We start from the raw sequence: 21,018 nt of genomic DNA on the forward strand, positions 1-21,018 counted from the left end.
CTAAACTTCTGACTGTTTCTTTGTGGTAAATTTAACCTATTCTATCTTTTGTTATGCATATGACTGGAACCTTGTAGAAGTTCCTAAATGTGATCACTCTTCGCTTTATTACTATAATAACTTATTATATAAAATTATCTCTCATGTATATGTATATGTAAAACGTAGAAAATAACATAAAATTTTAGGAACTGCATTTCAAACAGTGACTGGAAGCAATGGAATATATGTCTGTCCCATTAACCATAGACTGTAATTGCCACAAATAAAATAACAGTAGATAGATCCATGGAGTTTTGTAATTCTCCTAGTACCCTTTCTGAGAAATAATTTCTGAAAATGGAAAATATTCCAGATTATAGTGATTAAAAGAACACCATACAGACCATGAATAGTTAGATGCTTTCTCTTCATCTTCTTATCCAACCATGCTTTGCTTAACATTAGACCTGAAAAAGTTAAAGAAAAATTACTTACTTCATATTAATCTCTTGTTCTGGACCTCTCTGGAAAATCACTTTGTAGTGCAGATTTGAAACTACCTGTAGTGTGGAGGTAGCTGATCAAGGTTATGTGGTGAATCAAGCTTCAATAGCACTATTGGCACCACATTATATATGAGAATTTTGGGGAAAAAAAGTTCTCATGTTACCAGTTATTCTATTTTGTGTGTTAAAATCACATTGTCCTAACATAATTCAAGATCTGGCCCTTAACATTTTCTGTCCAGGGAATAGTAGAATCTATAATAAAGAAAGTTTTATAAGTAAATCTTAGTTTATTTTTATACGTACACGAAGTATATATAAAGTAGAGTTTTATAAGTAAATCTTAGTTTATTTTTACATGTACACTATCATAGTTTCTGTACTTCATCTCCAGTAATTTTTAAAGGCAACTTTGTCATTTTCTGTCAAACAGGTCAGCTTTTAAGGAAAGTAACAAACAGTGTTAATAATGAGAGCTCTTCTGCACTGTAGGTGGTCACACCTTCCTGACTTCTGAGTGTTGTCAGACTTTTTTCATATCTTTGTTCTTATCTCTTTTTCCTGAGTTGTTTAAAAGAAAGGAAGCGGAGTCAGCTTCTATGATAAAGTCATTCTTCAAAGGAAAATAATAATAATAAAAAAAATCTGTACAGAGGTCTATTTCTGTTCATTGTACTCACAGTGGAAACAATCTAGAAAATAAGACTAAGATGGGAAAAAATGAAAGGCAGATTGTGTTCAGTAGAACAAAAAAAGGAAGTGGTTTTTTTGTTTATGTAATATGCCATTTATTCAAGGTTTTGTAATTAATAATTATGTATTGTGTGTTAAATTATCAGTAAGGATAACTAAGAGAAAAATAAGTAATTATCAAATGAGAAGTACTGCTTAACAGCCTAAGAAGATTGATTATGGGACATTTTTGAGGGCTTTGAAATGACTAAGTGTGCCATTGTAAATCCTTACTGTGCAGTGCATCCTAAATAATGTTATTTCTACATAGAAAGGTTATGCTGGGGAAGGAGAAGATTTGACTAGGCTGTCCTGTTCATTGTATCTCTAGTATCCACTACTTGCTCAGGCTGTTAGACCAAAGAAACAGAGCTGCTTTCTTACCCTCCTAATTGTACTACGTCATCTCTGTCCCTCATAAAGCTGACTAGAAATAGTCTGGATATATTGGGAGCTGGAAAAAAAAAAAAACAAGCCCACAACCTGATTTTGCATCTAGTGTGTTATCCAAGGCATTACTGTTGTGTAAGAAGTAAAATACAATTTATAAGGGCCAATGGAAAATTCAGTCCTTCTGGAACATGCCCTGCCTCGTGTACTTACATGCCTTTTGACAAATGGTAATGTAACATTCTCATTATGTTCTAAAATTTCACAAGGACAGGTACCATAAACACAAGCTCAGTGAGAGAATCTTCTTGCCGTATGAAATGAGCATGTTAACACTTTGTTAAACCAGTGACCACAGCCAGTCTGAAATACATTTATTTCAGAAGATACTATGGTCTGAGATGGCTGTCTGTATAGCTAACAGAAATTCAGTAATAAATGATACTATATGATGAAATAAGTTTCAGAATGCATTAAAGACTCCACATGAATTGCTTTTAACAAGTTCACACATCTTCAAGGACTCTGTTAAAAAAAAAAAAGAATTGGAAAGTGTTCTTTCACTTCTATGCATTTATCTGGATACTTTTGTCATGGTCACCTAGGAAACAAAGGCAAATATACATTTGCGAGCATTTGCATTCAGTTTCATTTCATTTTTGATGCAGCTAATGAAGCCACACTTGAAAAAAATTTAAACCTCATTTTAGTTAATGCACAAAATTTTTCAGAATACATTAGTGACCATCAGACACTAAACAAAACCCTCTGAACAGTTTGGCCATTTAAATATAGTTGGACTTATTTCACAAGGGCAAAATTTGACTGACTAGAGGCAGGAAGGCAGAGATAATCTTGAAGAGAATAATGAGCTGCATATGAAAAATATAAGCTATCCTGCTTACTGTAGTTGTATTTATTAAATATATCTAGATATATTTAATTTATGATGTATTTGTAACCTGATACTAATGACAGTAGTGACAGTAAATGCAAATTCAGATCTCTACCTTGTGATAGGACATGGCCTGTCAACTGAGTTATAGAATATTACACTATTGTCTTTTCTTTCTCATTTGCTTTGTCTTTGATGACAAATACATTTTGACATCTTTTCTGAATGAAATATTTAAAATTTTTATTGTGGAAAATCCAGTCTTGTTAGACTGTCTAGAGAGTTTCAAGTTGTGTTATAGAAGAGTTTTATCTGAATTTAATTCTGAGACAAATTTTGAAGTTTTATTCCTTCTTTTACATACATAAAAGCTTTCATTTTTTTCCGCCTTCCTTTTCCCTTTTTCTTTCAGAATTAAAGGGATATTAATTTGTTTTTATTGGATGTGACTTGAATGAATAAAGTCAAGTTCAAACACAAAATACAGATCACTGTAAATAAGTATGTATCATACTCGCAAGGAGGTCATCTTTAATAGTATCTTACACTTACCATAAAAACATTTTGCAAATGGTTAAGCAGTCTAATTCTCATAAAAGCAATCTTTATATTGTTAGGGGTATAATTTACTAACTAAACCTTTTTTTTATTTTTTTTAAAACTCTGACCCTCTTGTTTGACTCTTTTTCTGTGGAAAATGTTCCCCACAGTCACTGACAAAAACTGGCAGAATAAAGAGGGCAATTATGAGATCTTGTGTGTCACAGATTTGTAAATACAAGAATCTTCTGATCTAGGGAAAATAAACTACTAATATTGCAATAACTCATTCTTGTCAGGGACCCACGCTGGATCAAATGCCAAAGAACAAAAAGTAAATTTATGAAGCTTCTCTTTTCCATTGACTTATTTCATATGTCACTTAATATAGAAAATTTCTTGGTGTTTTCAAGTACTTCACAGAGCACCTTTTAAGTAGAAGACCATATTTCTTCATAGACTTTTATTAGTAATAAATTTAATTAAGGGAAAAAAAAATCACATTAGTTTAATTTAACATTTAATTGAAAACCTGAGGGTTTTTTCCTGCTTTCAAGCTGTTTTTAATCATCCGTATTTGAGCAATTGAAAGTTCTTCCAGATCATGCCTATGTAACAGTTCCATTTTTCTTAATTGTAGATTACAGAGGACTACAATTTGTTATAATAAATGCTGAAATATGATTTTTTCTGTTTGAGAAGTGTACTATTTCTGATATAGCTCATGAATTAGCCTAGCAATCCTTCATCTTTTAAATTAATGTTAAACTTGATTGCATGATAAAAATCATGTTTGATAAAAATAAAGCACATATTTTTGCAATTTAGAGATAATTCTGGAGCAGTGAGATATGAACCAGAGAGGAGTGCTTTACTGGTACATGAAATCCTCATATAGTTTGATGGAGAAAAATGGAAATGTCATACAAAAATATCGCTGTGTAAATACGGTGCACAGACAAGTCATGGTTCAATGTCAGTAAGGGTGGAATTTGCAATTTCTTTTAACCTTTAATAGTTAATTAGGCACAGGTATTCCAAAAGCAGTTAGCACATTTGTTGAGTCAGATGTCAAAGAACATCAATGAACTCTTATGTACTGTAAGTCTGAAGATGGTTATGAAGACCATGATTCCTCTGTTAGGCTTGCTTGGATTTTACCTATATGTCAGAGTGTGAGCCCTTTCTCTCACTTTTTTGGAAGGTCTTAAGATAGAGACCTAGATCTCAGGTTGCAGCTGTAGTGCATAAACAGCCCTTTTGATTTCAGGATTTTCAGCTGATTCTTGTCTAACCTACCAGCCATGCTGAAGGTCACTAAAAATCATACCCTTTGTATATCATAAGAAGGGCAGAAAAACTTGTCAGAGAAGCAGTTTGTCAGTTCCATTACGTGGGGAAGATTTCTTCTTGGCTGAGACGCAGGCTATAGTGTGTTTCTTCTGCATCAGCTTTGCCCATGTAGGCTAGAAACCAGTAAAAACCACTACCCTGCCAACCTTCTGTCCCAGCTACAAGCCCCCAAAACTCAAACCCTCCCTGCAATACTGATTAACCAGGACAAGCAAGCATGAGACAAAAATCACAGTATATATCTACTAGACCTTATCATATGCCTTTGACATCTTTGGGTGTGGTTGTGGATGGAGAAGAAAAAGACCACCTCTTACTCTGAGGAGAACTGGGGAGAAATAATAGACTCTTCCTCTCTATGATAGACATCACTCTTTTTCTACCTTCTTTATATTGAGTTCCACCAGAGCCCTTTCACAGTGTGCTTAGAGTACTTGCGTGCAATTTGTTAGACAGTATTTAGCAAGTAATTTAGCAAGACTCAAAAGTGATTTTACAGAAACACATGTAAAAAATATAGGTAAACACAACACCCACAGTAAGACAGGAGGTAAAGGAATGACAGAACGGTATTGAGAAGAAATGAGTAGTATCCAACTGAGTTTGGGGTAAAAATCAAACACAGATTGGTACTTTCTCTCTATTTGAGATATATTGTGACTGAAATCACATCTCTGATTAAGCTGTTACTTCTGAGTGCTAAAAGCTTTCTTGTTACTTGACAGAGTCAACTGAAAAACAGACTTGTGGTCACAGACAACTGTCACCTGACATCGTAATCACCTAACTCAATCTCATTCTATTTCAATTTGATGAAAAATTTTTGTAGCTTCTGTAGTTCTAGTATTTTTTTTCTTTTGTAGTTGCAGAAATACAAATGACAGTATCATAAGCAGTTGTTTAGATGAGTTTTTCTGTATCTAAGCAAGTCATCATAAATACTAAGTAGGATTGTGAAACCAAAAAAACCCCACAACCCATGGCTCAGAAACTGTACCAAGATATATTTGTGAAATACAACATAATTCTAAACGGTTTATGCAAGTTGACTTAAACAGTACTAATCTCATTTTTCAATAAGATTATCTTCTTGTATTATGTGTACTTCAGTGAATGGAAAAATTGTAGCAGGTTTCTATCTGAAATTCAAGAACCATTGCTTCTCCTGAAGTTTCTACCTCTTCTTCCTTCCGGACTGCTAATCTCTGTTTAGATAAAATAAAGAATCCTGAAAATTTAATTAGGGACATTTCCTCCATGGTCCCCAAAGAGTCTCTTGCTGAAACCTGCAGTACTTCCTGTACCACAAACCACAGTTCCAAAAGTGCGATTTAAGAAAGAGAAAGTGGTATGGACAGAGGGCAGTGAGACATAAAGCTTAGCAAGCCTAATGAATGAGAGTGGAGAGCTAGGCCAACAGCTATCAATTCCTATTGTCTCTCAGAGGAAAGGTAAAGTGACCAATCAAGAGGAAAGCGCAACCTGAAAATTCAAGTATATACTTTATATCTTTTCCTGAGCTCTGTGCTGTTTATTTCTCTTGCAGTAAAATCAATGATTGCACCCAGTGAGATAAGTGCAATATTGAATCACTAAACCAATATATTTTTGAGTATATGGTTCTATCTGTCTCTATTCAATACAAACATTTAAGCCTACTTTAATCTTCCTGTACAAGGTGGATTGTGGAATCTCATCCTATGTGAATAAGGGATTTATCTTGTAGCATCTAAAAATCGAATAGGGCACTCAACTTCTAGCCAGTAATTGTGTTATGTGCATTTAAAAGAAGTACATTCCAATTTAGATTTATTTCCAGTGAAGCAATATTCATCAGTCAAATATGAAAAATATTATCAGAATTTGAATTACTTCTAAAACTGCAATGGCTTTTTTAATGCTTCTACTGGAGTTGACTGTCTTGTCATGCTACAGATTCCAGCTCAGTGGCTTATAGAATTTGACAAAAAGCCATGTTGCTCTGCATCTGGCATAATGTCCATTTGATTCCTGTTGATGAGTCTTATCAGATCCACGTCCAAATTTATATCTAATTAATCAGTTAATGCTGGTTTTGAACTTCTGGTTGCTTCTTAATGGGCTGCTTTTGCTAAAGTCTCATAGCAATTTCAATTTTCCTTCACTGGTGCAAGGACTATAGCTTTAGAAGTAAAGCTGATTAAAAAAAAAAAAAAGTTTGCATTTCTGAGCCAGATTAATGTGTTGTACTTATTGTATACTTTATTTAAAAAACTGTTGTCTAGACTCCAACTACTGCCAAGTACTGCTTCTAGAATATTAAGTTTTGTACGATGCTTACTCAGCATGTCATTCCAACTTTTTGGTGTTTTGCTGCCTCCTTGTCAAATATCAGCTTGCCTTAAAAGCACTTTAATGCTTTGAAGATAATGAACAATTTGGCAGCAAAAATATTTTCTGACTGATTTGGAGCCCCTGCATAAACTACTTGGCGTCTAAGATCATTGAAACCTATTATACCGGCTATTTTAAAATTAGGATTTATTTCTGTTTGAATTTTGAAATCCCTCCTTGGGAGAGCCATTTAAATGTAAATGTATATTTTCCCCTTTCACAGTAGCTTATGGGCTATAATGGCAGACCATTTTTGCATTTTTATGTTTAGTTTTATTGTAAAGAGCCTTGGGATGCATTTGCATGAAAGGCACTATATAAGCTCATTTTGTGTTGCATTGTATTGTATTGTGACAAGTGCAATAATCTCCAGGTTTCCTATCCATTAAAGAACTAATTTCACAGCTCACTAATTATGTGAATGAGGAGGGGAGATAGGTCCTTTTTCTCTAAGGTACGCTGAGCAGATGGCATAGCATTCATTTCCACCAGCTGAATCTAAGGTCCTCTCTTGCTTTTGGTTCCAAGGCTTGCCTCTGTTTATCAAATAGAACAGGAAAGAGATGTCAGCTTCTTGTACAGCGTGACAGTGTGTACTGAGAGGCTGTCTCTGTCCTTTGCTAATACAACATTAGTTAGCACATACCAGGTCTAAATAGCCTATTTATTTAGGGTGGGACATGAAAACCATTGAAATGAATGTGCATTTTAATGCAATTCTAATTTGCCTCTGATTTATGGAACATACTGGTTAGATCTGGGGATTTAAACTGATACTCATAAAAGTTATTAATGAATCAGTTGGGTACCTTTGGGACTGTATCTAGTCTGTAATTTCAAAACAGAAAAACATTATTTCCTTAGCCTGTGCACTTTCCTTCATAGGTAAGGTTTTGATACCTTGCTAATCTTCACTTTTTTTTCTTTCACCTCACTCATGGAAATAACTGACTTGAATCAAGCATGCATACAGTGATTTATATAGCCCCCTAATGCACTGCTTTTTTAAAGTAACCTGAGTCATCAGAGATACCAGTGTTCTCCTGTGATCCTGAAAAGTTGGTATTTGGGCCCTTATTTCAGCATTAAAAAGAGAAAAAGTGAGACTGAAGGTACTGACACATGTTATGTAGGACTTGGCAATAAGGCTGTATTTTACAGTGCTACACAAGCAATCAGATCAGTTTTTCCCTTTAACGTAATAAGCAGTTTCTTAATTTTTTGTTTCCTTCTTTCACTGCTGGGATGTCACATTTTTCTTTTGTGTTCAAGGTTCCGATTTCATTCTAATTTCAGACGGACGCAGCACTAATGTATGATGCAGTTCATGTGGTGTCAGTGGCTGTCCAGCAGTTCCCACAGATGACTGTCAGTTCACTACAGTGTAATCGCCACAAACCGTGGCGCTTTGGGACCCGCTTTATGAGTCTCATTAAGGAGGTAAGTCACTAATAAAGTATCCTGCTTCATTGCTTTCCTTTCTCTCAACTCTCATTTTCTTTTGTTCCCACCCTACTTGAATTCTGCCTTTTTTTTTCAGCAGATGGGAATCTCTCAGCTTGTTATATGTAAAGAATTTAGCAGGCAAGACAGCATTTTTATTTGAAAGCGGGTTTTCCTGAGGTATTAGTTGGAACAAAGAAACATAAAAGGGTGAAATAGCTGTATTCTAAATAAACCTTTTGTTTGTATATAATTGGGGGTGGCGGGGGTTTGAACATTTGTCGCACAAAAACCCAAATCCCTGAAACCCCAAACCATAGACTGACTAGGAAAATTCAGCAACTAAATATTGGCATAAGTTCAAAGGGGCCAAGAATGAAGTTTACTCCCTGGTTTTAATTTTCTTTTTTTTTTTCTTTTTTTGCTATAGTGAATTAATATATGTGGCCTTGGTCTCCTAGTATGCTGTTTAGATACTGATAGATAGTGATTTAAAGTAAAGCTAGGAGATTTAAGGTGCTAAAGGTGAACACTGTAGAGTATTCAAGTCACTTGTACTGTAAGTAACTCCTAATACAGTATTTCTCATTCTAGATATGCAAAATACTATGATAAAGAGAACTATTTGCAATGGAATACAATCCTGTTTTTAATATTGGTTCCTTTTAGGATGATAATTATGTTTTCCACATTCCCTCCTCTTTAATATAGTTTTAGAACTAGGTAGACTTTAAGTTATAAAAAAATGAGGATATTGCACTTCATTAAAAGTAAGGAATCAGCTCTGGAAGACTGGATCAGTGACCTCAATTTTTGCTGTCTAAATGTGGTTTCAGGGGACTCGGCATCTTGCAAAAATAAGCCTTTATTTGAGTGAAATTTCCTGACAGAAAAATTAAATCTAATGTTAATGAAAGAGATGGAGGCTTGGGGGAGGGAGGGAACATGTAGGGAAACAGAAGGGGAAATGTGTGCATGAATGATGGAGGAGTGAACACAAAACAGCCTTTAATCTCATTTAATAAGAAGAGCCTATCGGCTAACGTGGAAAGTTGTTTAAAAAATTGTCTGTGAAGACTGAAGGAAGGTTGATTTAATTAGCAAAAAGTGAATACAAAATATTTTTTTAAAAAATCAGCCACAAGGTAATTATTTAGATAGAACGAATAATTAATGTTCCCATTTTGGCAGAAGTAAGATTTGTTCTTTTTGGTCACAAAAAGGAAGAGGTATTTATTTATAGAAATTGTTTTTTCTTTCTCCATAGGCCCACTGGGAAGGCCTCACAGGAAGGATAACTTTCAACAAAACCAATGGCTTAAGGACAGATTTTGATTTAGATGTTATCAGCCTCAAGGAAGAAGGTCTTGAAAAGGTTTGTAAGATGTTACCTCCAAAGTGATGGGAAACAAAACAAAACCCCACCCCCTAAAAACAATAGCATTTTCAATAACATTTCATGTGTTACATAAAACAATATAACTGTTCTCAACTTGATATCTGGTTTCAAAGTCTTCTAGTAAAAGCTGTTATCTTGATGTCTGACAGTCAGTGGCCTCTTAACTGTGTGGTTCTAGCCACATTCATAGATTTAAGAGGACTGGGGAAGAGTGAACAGCTGGACCTGGAGTCATGCATTAATATATTTTGTCTTCAATCTATATTGAGTTTAGTTTTAGTTGCGATTTCAATCCCATTGCCTGTCCTCATGTGTGAACCTGTGGGTATGTGTATTTGTATTTTCTTTACATCTTACTAATTTAGGAAGAATTACCTCAAACAGAATGAAATAAAATAGCTTCATTTTGGCCATTTTCTGTGTTTTAAGAAGGAAATTTGATTCCCTTCTTGGAATACAAAGTTTCTATCTCTAAATGGTACTAAAAAAATAAGGATAGGTAGCCTGACAGGTTTGTCTGTCTTCTGACATGAATTTTTCTTGTACTGAGATGGAGTGAAAGACCAAAGGATTGAGAAATGCCCTTTCTTTGTAGCCTAATATTGTCTATATTTGAACTAAAGACCTTGGGAAGCTCGTACAGATATTTGGCTTGCTTACATGACAACATGATGATCTGAAATCAGATCATCTTCCCTCTCTTCTCCAGCCACCCTTCCATGGAGAGGCAGTGCAGGAAGCTGCAGTGTCTCACATTGTTGTGATCAGCAGACAAAGGTTTTGCAATTTGCATCTTGTAGTTTGTATTTAGCTGTGGTGTTCGGTGTTCTGTAAGCACTATGTTTTCCTTCATCTTCAGATAAAGTTTTATCAGCTATTGCCCCAAGGTAATATTGTGGCCACAAATAAAAAGAGAAATTAAGGGAAGGCACCATGCTACAGAGTTACATTTCCTTTCTTCTATAAATCGTTGAATGGAGAAGCTAGCATAAACAACATATTTCTCCAAAACTTTCCCCCCCAATACTAGTTTTGGAATATTAATCTTCTCTTTCTAGGAAGATTTTAAAAAAGTTCAGAAGCCATGAGCTTGCTTTGAAGCACTTACATAGGTAATAACATTTTTGAAAATGTCCAGTGGCAAATCTGCGATTAAAGGACTAAGCTATATTTTAAAACATTCAGCAATGCACTGATAGTAGAGTCTTCCTACGAAATATTCCATGAAGGGAGGTCTGGAAACTTAAGGGGAGAAAAAAAAGGTATATAGTAGTGATTAGATTTGAAAAGCAAACTAGCTTTGTGTATGAGTAGAATAGGTGCAATGCAACCTGTCTGCCTTACTGGAAATAGAACTGGAAAAATTAATGACATGGGAATAGCTAAATAAGTCAGTAGTAGCTGAAGAGTCACTGAAGTGATAACTGTTGAAAATGAGGAAAGGAAGTCTCTGTAGTCTAGGATGGCTTTAAGAACATTGGGTGGCATTTGAGAACCATCAAGCAACACGGGTTTTCTGGAAAATAAAATCTTTACAGTGTACTTAATTTCTTTCCAGGCAGAAATGTAAAATGATTAAAGAAATACAAACAGTGCAATATATTTATCTTTTAATGACATATGTGATACTACTTTACAATGCTATTAAAAAAAGAGTTGGCTTTGTTATGAAATTTTCTATGTGGATTGGCAATTTTCTGAGAGATCATTGGTGTAAAATATTGCATAATACACGTGCAGTGGGCTAAAGGAATGGTATCTTCCATCTGGATCTGTGTTATGACTGTTTTTATTTCACCATCAGTGTTGATATGAAAGTAGAAACACCAAAGTATGTTTAGTTCTCAGTTGACAACATATTAGGAGATACGTACTCCATTGAAAACATAGAAATAAAAAGGTCTACAGAGATCAGAAATATGGAGAGAAAATAAAATTCAACAGGAAATACAGTACTCTCAAACACATAGTAGAAAAAAGGAACTTGGGAAACAGTAATAATGAAAGATATGTAAGAGACAACAACAGAAATAGTTGTAAAAGGACATGGATATTTAAAAACAACTGGCATATGCTTGAGCTCTGTATACAGAAGTTCACAGGAAAGGAAAATACTTTTACTGCCTTCATGGCTCATTTTGGCGATGTGATAAAAGGTTGTAATAATATTAGTTTTTCACCAAAATGTGCTGACAATCTTTGGAAAGAACAGTAAGAATTAGTTACCATGTATTGGAAAAGTTAGGAATTAGGAAAGTGTTAACAAAGAATGATGAGGAATGCTACACAGATTCAAAGATACCTATGAGCAAAACCAGAGCAGTTTCTGTAGGGTGTAGTGATATGAGATTAAGAAAAGAAAAATTAAGGTGTATGCACATTAGATTGACTTGCTTAGTAAATATTTGGAACATATAGGGTATTTTACTGAGAAAGAGAAATCAATGCTGACAAATAAATATTTTTCTTTGAAGAAAACTTGATTATTCTGAAAGAATACAAACCCTTATTGAATCCAGGGTGAATCATTGAACTCTAGAGCAGGACACTTCCTGGAAGAGAGAGAACATTTTAGCCAGTCCTTTTATTTAAAAGAGCTGGGTTTTTTTTCCACAAGATTGTTTTCTGTTAAAGCTATGCTGAATCCCTCTCCCTTGTCTCTGTTCCCTACCTCCCTACCTTCACATGTGCACTCCATCTCTCTGCATCACACTCTTTCCTTCCTGTTTTCTGCTACTCTCTTCTCTCCCTTCCTTCTTTCCCCCCTCTCCTTTTCCTCCCTGTCTCCCTTCCCCTGCCCCTCCGTCCATTTCCCTTTCCATCTAATCCCTGTCCACTTATCCCTCTTAATCTCTTTGCTCTTTCCATCCCCTTTCTCTCTATTTTCTTCTTTCTTCAGGATCCTTTCCCCATCTTTGTCCTTATCTTGTATGTTCCCAATGTTCTTCCTAAACCACCATCTTGTCAAGCCTCTCTGTCTATATAGTTAGAATTCCTGAACAGTTTTGCGTTATTTATTTATTTATTTATTCATTCATTCATTCATTTTGTGGGATGAGAGAAGATGGGGAGATGAGAATTATATGTGTCATATTATGTGTTGTGTTTCCATACTGTAAATAGTTATTATTTCATCTAACCTCTTTCCAAAAATGGGGGAACAATTTCTTAGGTGAAGGACAACAGTTCAACCCAAAATTTCAGCTGTAATCTGTAATGCTTTTATGACAAAATGAGATATCTTGAGGAGAAAATTATTTATGGAGGGGAGAGAAAAGGGTTATTGTGAAGTATTTCTAGAAGAACTATTTTTTTGATATTTTGTAAAAAAATATCCTAGATAAATTGCCTGGTTAGTATAATGGGAGATGACCTAAATCATGTGTTTTAAGTGCAATGACTGCTGAAGTCAGTGACAACAGAAAAATTGCTCATTGATTTAAAAAGAATGCCATGTGTGATCTCAGAATTTACATAAGATACCTGTTCCTGAAACTTTTGAATGAGAGGTGATAATCAAACATCAATCAATAAGAAGTATGCATTTCCAAATAAAAATTCATGTCTGACAAAAATGATAGGTTTTTGTAAGATGAAAATGACAAAATTAATAGATGGTTGGAGTGCTGCTAATGTAATGTACAACAAAATTTGCTGACAGTCAGTCTGGACACACTGAAACTATTTATGATTAAACACAGTGAAAATCCCAAACTGTCACAATCCAGTATAATAAGCAAATTATCATTTAAATTACAATCAATCAGTATTTTCAGTGAAGCTGTATCATGAGGAAAATTACTTTGTACTTCAGGGAGATAACAAATACCTGAATTTAATACCACTTTTGATATGAAAATTTGTCAATCTAGAAGAATCACATTTCTTGAATAGAGATGTTAACAACTGGCTTGAAATCTTGCTCAGGAACCTACACACAGGATGAATATAAATGACACAAAATGAGTTGTAATTCATTGTCCAGCATATCAATGTAAGATCTTGTTTTATTTAGTATCTTTATTAATAACCTGGGAAAAAACAGAAAGTGGCATAAACAGAGGGTTTTGTAAATGTTAGAGAAAAAAAGAAAATGAGATAACAGATCTATGGAAGCCAGAAGTATTGGTATTAATATGATATTTGACAAAGAAGGCAAGCATATTAATATTTCTGAAGAAAGCAAAATAAATGAAGCAATTCCCTAATGGGAAATACATAAATAGGAAGAAATAATATTACTCACACTGGAGTATAAATAATTATTTTCTTGATGTAATCATTGCTATTACTAACTGCTCTACAAAATATAATAAAGAAAAGATGGTAAACTGTAGACACATTTGTCAATTCTTTGGGGGTTGAATCCAACTCTGATTTTGGCTGCATAGTTGGTTGGTACCACTGCAGAAGGGCAATGATCCTTCCTAATACAATGCTTGTGGCACTTCACTGTGAGTAGTATGTACAGTTTTGGTTGACTCAGAGCCAAAAATATGTTACTTTTCTTAAAAGAGTTTTGAAAGAAATTAGCAACAAAGAATACTTGCTTATTCATAAAGATAAATTTCTTTTTCTCAAACACACTGAAATAAGAAAGATCCTTTAATCGATTGAATTTTTGTGGATAAAATCTCATCAAACTGATGCTCAGTAAACTACTCTAGAGTATATGTAAACTCAGAAATTTTAAGTTTCAGGAGCATACAATGCTTCTTTTTTGGGTGGTAGTGAATTATTGTACTGGTTTTGACTGGGGTAGAGTTACATTTCTTCATAGCGGCTTGCTTGGGGCTACGTTTTGGATTTGTGCTGAAAATAGTGTTGATAACACACTGATGTTTCAGTTATTGCTCAGCAATGTTTACACTAAGTCAAGGACTTTTCAGCTTCTTATACTGCCCTGTCAGCAAGGAAGCTGGGGATGCACAAGAAGTTGGGAGGGGACACATCTGGGACAGCTGACCAAAGGGATATCCCAGACCATATGACATTGTGCTCAGCAATAAAATTGTGGGGTGGACGTTGGCAGGGGCTGCTGTTGCTCAGGGACTGGCTGGGCATTGGTTGGTTGGTGGTGAGCAATTGTTTTCTTTTGCGTCACTTGTTTTTCTTGGGTTTTATTTTCCTCTGTGTTGTTTTTTTTCCCCTTACAATATTTTTTGTTTTGTTTTGTTTTTTATTAAACTGTCCTTATCTCAACCCATGAGTTTTCTCACCTTTACCCTTCCAATTCTCCCCCTCATCCCAGTGTGGGGGGAGTGAGCAAGTGGCTGTGTGGTGCTTAGTTGCTAGCCAGGGTTAAACTGTGACAATTATATTGAATTGGTCTTGGTAAGGGTAGTAGCTCTGAAGAAAGTCTGGCTGTTACTAAGAAGACACTACAAATTTGATTTTTTTTTTTTTTCCCTAAATAACTTGCTGAATTGTGATTGGCATGATTAGCGGCATAGCTTTACTATATGACAAATTGCATTTTTATTGTAAAGGGGAAACATGCACTTTAGACACGTTGTACATGCTGTATCTTTGAAAATAAATGGGATAAGAGGCAGCTACCACTTCTTATAATACTGTCAAATTTACATAGCTATGTCTAAATATTCACCTGTGAACTTTTTATTTGTATGCAAGCTTAATTTATAGTATGATCTATAAAAATTGCTAAGTCTGAATATGCCTTTCAAATTACATTTATGCTTAACTTTATAGATCAACTCAGAAATAGATTACGATAGTGATAAATAACCTTGAAAAGATAAGAATTTTGATAAGGTCTGAGAAGGTTTATGTCCTTATTCTGATACCAAATGTATTACTAAATGTCACAAAAATCCATCTAATATTTCCAGAAGAGATTAGTAACTTTGAGCTGAAGTCCAATATAGCTTTCTTCTTCTCAAATCCCTACTAGATTGCTGAGCAGACTATATAAATTTTATGTGAAGAATTACTGTAATTAGCACTCTCCACCCTAGATAAAGGTGCAAGAATGTATCATAATTATCTCTAATTATTCTCCTATATGAACCTATTAAAGTTTTAAAAACAATTTTTATTGGACATATTAACTGTGCGTAGTTTTTGGTTATTCAGAATTTGAATTATTATTCCTTCTGATTTAACAGGTCTGATATTTTTACTTAGTTTTTATTATTTGGTAAGTACTTTTTTCTAGAGTATTATTCCTTCACAAATCATGCCAATTGCACTTCACTATGAAATTAAATTAATATTTTTGGAAATTATCACAATTGTACTGATCTTTTTTGGAGACTGAATGCACAAAATACTTGAGCCCAAAAGAATCAAGTTAATTTTAAATTTGTGTGAACATTAACCAAACTTCTTTTCAGTATTTGCTGAATTCTGTCCTTTGGTAATGATACTGATTATTTTTAAATACTTCTGGTGAGATTTAGTTTTGAAATTGTACTATTCAACTATTGAGTAGTAAATATTGTGAAGATTATTTAAGAGTTTTGTTTAAGTGGTATAGGATTGATTGACCATTTGGAAACCTCAGAGTGTACCTGCCTAAAGGAGGATGGCAAACTTTTCTTGTGGTGCATGAGAAAAGAATCTCTAGATTCTTCTAGTCCAGTATTCTGTATCTGAAAGTGTCCAGCTGCAGAAGTTTAGGGAAGAATATAAGAAAATGGCAAGCATGTTGCAGTACTCCATCAGAACACTCCCAGAAACTCATTGAAGTCTAAAGGGATGGTGTCTTCATAGACACAGGTAATTTTCTAATAAATACAGAATTCTGAGAAAATGATACAATCAGAGTTTAAGCACATATTTCCTAGTTTTTCCACTTTGTCTACCTTTCAGTAATGACTGTCTAGTGGTCATAATCTCCAATGAAAGGAAAAAGATGAATTTGCTGTTAATTCCCTGTTAGTAATATGTCTGATAGTATCACAAACATGTATTTTTCATTTGGATTACAGGTTTAGGACTTGTTCCATACAGTTATATAATGAAGTTACATCGTGTTGCCACCATTGTCTTAGATCAGATGATGCAACTTAATTAAGAGACTGCAAATTACTTGAGGATTTTTTTTCTGGAAACTCTTTTATTTAAAAAAGAAAACCAAACCTAAAAAATAGAGAATTGTGGTTTATCAAAGCAGCAATAAAAGAATGGAAACTTCTGTCCAAACTTCCTGCAGGACTGCAGTAACCTAATAATTACCTAATAGTTAAGTATATGGAAGCTTGGATGCAAGTTTTAATCACTGAAGTGTGTCAGTGTATTCCATGTCCTTGATGAGCACCCCAGTTGTCATGTTACAGAATATTCTGTAATATTCGATGATGAGTCTTTTAGTAGCTCTTGTTGGAATTGTTTCAACTCGAATAAGCTGATTTTTGACTAAGCTATTCTTTGTACCACAGAGATTCTTTATCTCATCGTGGAGCACAGTGTCAGCTTCATGGGAACTCCTGGCTTTGGTCCTGTGCTATGGATAATAAGTGTTAACATGTTCAAATTGGCATGCTCACTCCAGAATAGTCTAGCCATTTAGGGAACTTGAATGGAAGAATAGGGGATTGAGGGCTCGACAGCCTCCCTGTGACTGTATTTACTGTGTGAACATTTTCTCTAACATCCTCTATATTAAAATATCAGTTTGTTTCACTTTTTAGGAAAACATGAAAGTTTATTGGAAATAAATGTAATGCAGTAGAAGTAAATTGTAAGTTGTTTGAATTGCATTTATACATAGTAGAGTACCTTGATTTACTTTTTCTACATTTTTGGCATTTAAACTTTTCTAGTGAAAATGCATTAGCAATTCTAATCTGTTCACAAGGCTACTTTAAAATTAAAATGCTGTGCTTAAGCAAATAATAGAAAAGAATGAATTTGCTGCACTGTTTATGCACAGTTTTCTCCAGAACAAGCAGTTTTGAGAAGATGTTTGTGTGATTTGGGAGCTATACATATCAGTAGTATATCAGAATCTGTGACATAAGTTGTTGAGTTCGAGCTCATTAATAAAAATAATGCCAAGTGTCTTATTTGGAACATTCGAATTTTGTTCTATTTCTTAGATTTTTGATTCACGAAAATAGCAATACACGTACAATTAACCTCATTTAGAAAAATAATGTGATAATTTATCAAGACAGATGTTTCTTTTTAAAGTAATGCTGTTGATAGTTCCTATAAGTCTAGATGGATGTATTTAGATAAACCCAAAATTCTAACAGTTGATAATTATTCATTTGCTTGTGGCTGTGGCTATGTTAAAAAGTAGGTAAGTATTTTAATTAGCAGTGTGTTAGCTTTTGCCAAGATAAATTTGGATTATGAGCTTGAACTTGAATAAAGTATATTATTTAATGAATTTAGGATCTGAAATTGATCAAATAAGGTGATGGTGTTCCCTTAGAAATTTTTGTGCTACTTGTGTACCTGAAGTTGGATCTCATAGAGGAGATTAGTCCAGATTCAATTATGTGAAGAAACAGCAGGGACAGGCCCAATCTTTGCCACTCTGTGTTATTCTGTTCTAGTTTGGTCTTTCTTTGAAGCAAAGGAAACGCTATGATTGCCATAATTAACAGAATATTGCAACTAAAAGTTCTCAATCCTTTTACAATTTCTTAATTGTGGCCAAACTGCAAGGCTGAACATTTTGGGTTTCCTAAAAAGCTTTCAAGTCACTAAATGAAATAGTATCAAAAGAGTAAATGAAGAAAAGTATTTTGGTAGTAAGCTTTGGTTTCCATACTTTGAAATGATGTCTTAGATGTTATTTTCCAATTGTATTTCTGAGACACACATGTTCCCCTTTCTTCCCTACATGATTCATTTGTCAGTTTACAAGGTACTGAATGGCCAAAATTCAAGAATTACAGCCGTTTAGAGGAGTGACTTCTTGGAACTGAGTGTTATGCAAAGAAGAAAGATAACATATTGATTTCTGTGGAACAGAAAATTGTAGAAAAAGAGAACGAATTTGTCTTTTCTCTGTTACAGCTTCCATTGATTCATGTTCTGTTGTATTCTCAGTTTTAGAAATGAAACTCTTTTTATTTAACCCATACCAAATTGCATCCTGAACTTACTTGGCAGTCGTACTGCAACAAATCACTTAAAAGTCTATGAACAGTTTCTGAGGAATCAGTTTGAAAGATTAAAAAATTGTGTGTGTTTAGTGTAGAGTATATATCTATACATACATACATATATATATATTCACAATCAAACCTCACAGAATTTTAAAATTACTGTCTAGATTTAGTTTTAAAATATCTTTACCTTATATTATAGATATTGCTCAGTATTTGGAATATTTAAAATCTATTCTAAAACCAAACAAGAAACGTTTGTTTTTTTATTTTTTTTTTTAGACAATGGAATAATACAAATATTCTGATGTCTAAAAATGGATAATTGTATTCACTGCTTGCCCATTTTAGTTGTATAGTGATGAAATTGCAGATAAATGATGTAATCATAACCATTACTTATTACTTAACATGTAAGACTGTCCTTGACCTGAACCTTAAAGCATAACCCTGGATCTCCTCACTTAGATAAAAATCCTGTTGACTTTACTGGAATAAGAATTTCAAGGTATAAAATGTCAAAAGGGCTACGTACTGAGCATTTAGCTGTAAATCAATTAAGTTATTACACTTAACCTACTTTCAGTCTTCTCCATTACATTTTCCCCAAAACATCTTTTTGCTCTGCTGTTCCCTCTGATCACAGAAAATGGTAAATCCTTCTGTAGAGACAATGCTCTCTGCTCTGCAAATGAATTTCCGCCTAAGTATTATGTTATCTTCAGATGTGGTTTATCTTGAAGAATGAAAGTTAAATGGAAAATTAAGTATTCAGAGAAGGTTTAGACATTCTGTGCATCATTTTTCCACTTAATGTCACACTTCAAGAAACACATTTTGAGGTATTGTGAATCATATTTTAAACAGGCAGACTTTAAATGTAATGACAGAGAATAATGGAACAGGGTTTCATAATAAATATTAGCAATCTTTTTTCTTCTTTTCCTGTAGCAATCTGTTTTTCCTCATAGTCTTCTTTTGTAGATACTGAAATGTAACTAATGGACAGCTTACACAGTAATTTACTGTTTTATAGGTTGGAACTTGGGATCCATTGAGTGGCCTTAACATGACAGAGAATCAGAAAGGAAAACCAGCGAACATCACAGATTCCCTGTCCAATCGCTCTTTAATTGTTACCACTATCTTGGTAAGCAATTATATTTGCATTTCCAGAAATACAGTTGTACAGCAAAGCTAATAGAATATGCTATACTAATTACAACAGTAATGAACAGTCTGTAGTATTTGTTACAGTTACTTAGAAATTACTGTGGCATGAATGAACTCCAGTTGTTAAGCTAGTCATGGATACTTACTCTCATCTAAATTGTAAGTAAATTATCCCAATTTTAGAGTTATGTCAGTTGATTGTAATTTCACTTTCCTTATTATTGACTAAAATGTTTGGTTCCTTCACAAAGCTGTTTAGTTCAGCACCATATGAGAGAACAAAAAGTGTTTAGCTATTCAAAAAAGTGGTTTGGCTATTAGCCTGATGATTTTAGCCAGCAAAATTTATTGCTTTCATTTGCTAATCTAACACCATGATATTACCTCTAAGGAAAGTATAAAGTATTTAACATTTATTTTCATCATCATTATTTCTTGATTATTAAGTTTAAATTTTTAATCATACAGAAATTTAATTGAGGTATCATTTGAACTAGATCAGAAGTAACTTCTTTTTCATTGCCATTGTTCCAAATTCACAGTGGTGAATAAGGTATTTTTTACTTACAATTACATATATTTAATTATGTAAAAATAAACGTTCACTAATTTCCGCACCATAATTTTGAAATAGTAATTTTAATTTCAAGACAAATTAAAAACTTTCCAGAAGTGTGTCTGCTGCTGTTATTATTGTGAATTTGCAGATATCAAAAAATAATTCACTTTCCAACAGTTTTATTCTTTATTAAGAAGCTTTTACCTACCAACACATATTTTGACATTTCAAGCTAGAATGAATTTTCATAGGTACATAGATACAAATGCCAGTGTGCTTCTAACCTTTTATGTAACATAAGCCATATAATTTCAACCAGTGGGTAACTTTTTGGTTACTTATGAGGTCTGTTTTTATTTGAAGATTTACACATTATAGAAAAACTTTTGAAACCCTTTGTTTCATTTATTCCACTAATTGAAAAATACATACCTGATATATAATTGGAACATGGCTAACTCACTTTCAGACTTCAGTAAGTTCTTGTTATGCTAAGACCAGCACAGTTTTACCACAACTTTCTCTTGAACCGTTAATTACAGTTTATAAGCACATAATCTCTTTTTTTTTTTATAAAATGTAAATAA

At 33.8% G+C, this 21,018-nt stretch overlaps 1 protein-coding gene across 1 annotated transcript in view; it reads left to right on the plus strand.

Annotated features, from left to right (window-relative positions):
- Positions 1–21,018, plus strand: part of GRIK2 (glutamate ionotropic receptor kainate type subunit 2) — a 452,815-nt gene that overhangs the window by 236,348 nt on the left and 195,449 nt on the right. Inside the window, exons 7-9 of the mRNA XM_075145571.1 lie at positions 8,068–8,211; positions 9,482–9,589; positions 19,736–19,849. Of these exons, the coding sequence (XP_075001672.1) occupies positions 8,068–8,211; positions 9,482–9,589; positions 19,736–19,849 (366 nt within the window). The remainder of the gene's footprint in view (positions 1–8,067; positions 8,212–9,481; positions 9,590–19,735; positions 19,850–21,018) is intronic.

Source organism: Calonectris borealis, chromosome 3 (genome assembly GCF_964195595.1).
Source record: "Calonectris borealis chromosome 3, bCalBor7.hap1.2, whole genome shotgun sequence".
NCBI lineage: Eukaryota > Metazoa > Chordata > Aves > Procellariiformes > Procellariidae > Calonectris > Calonectris borealis.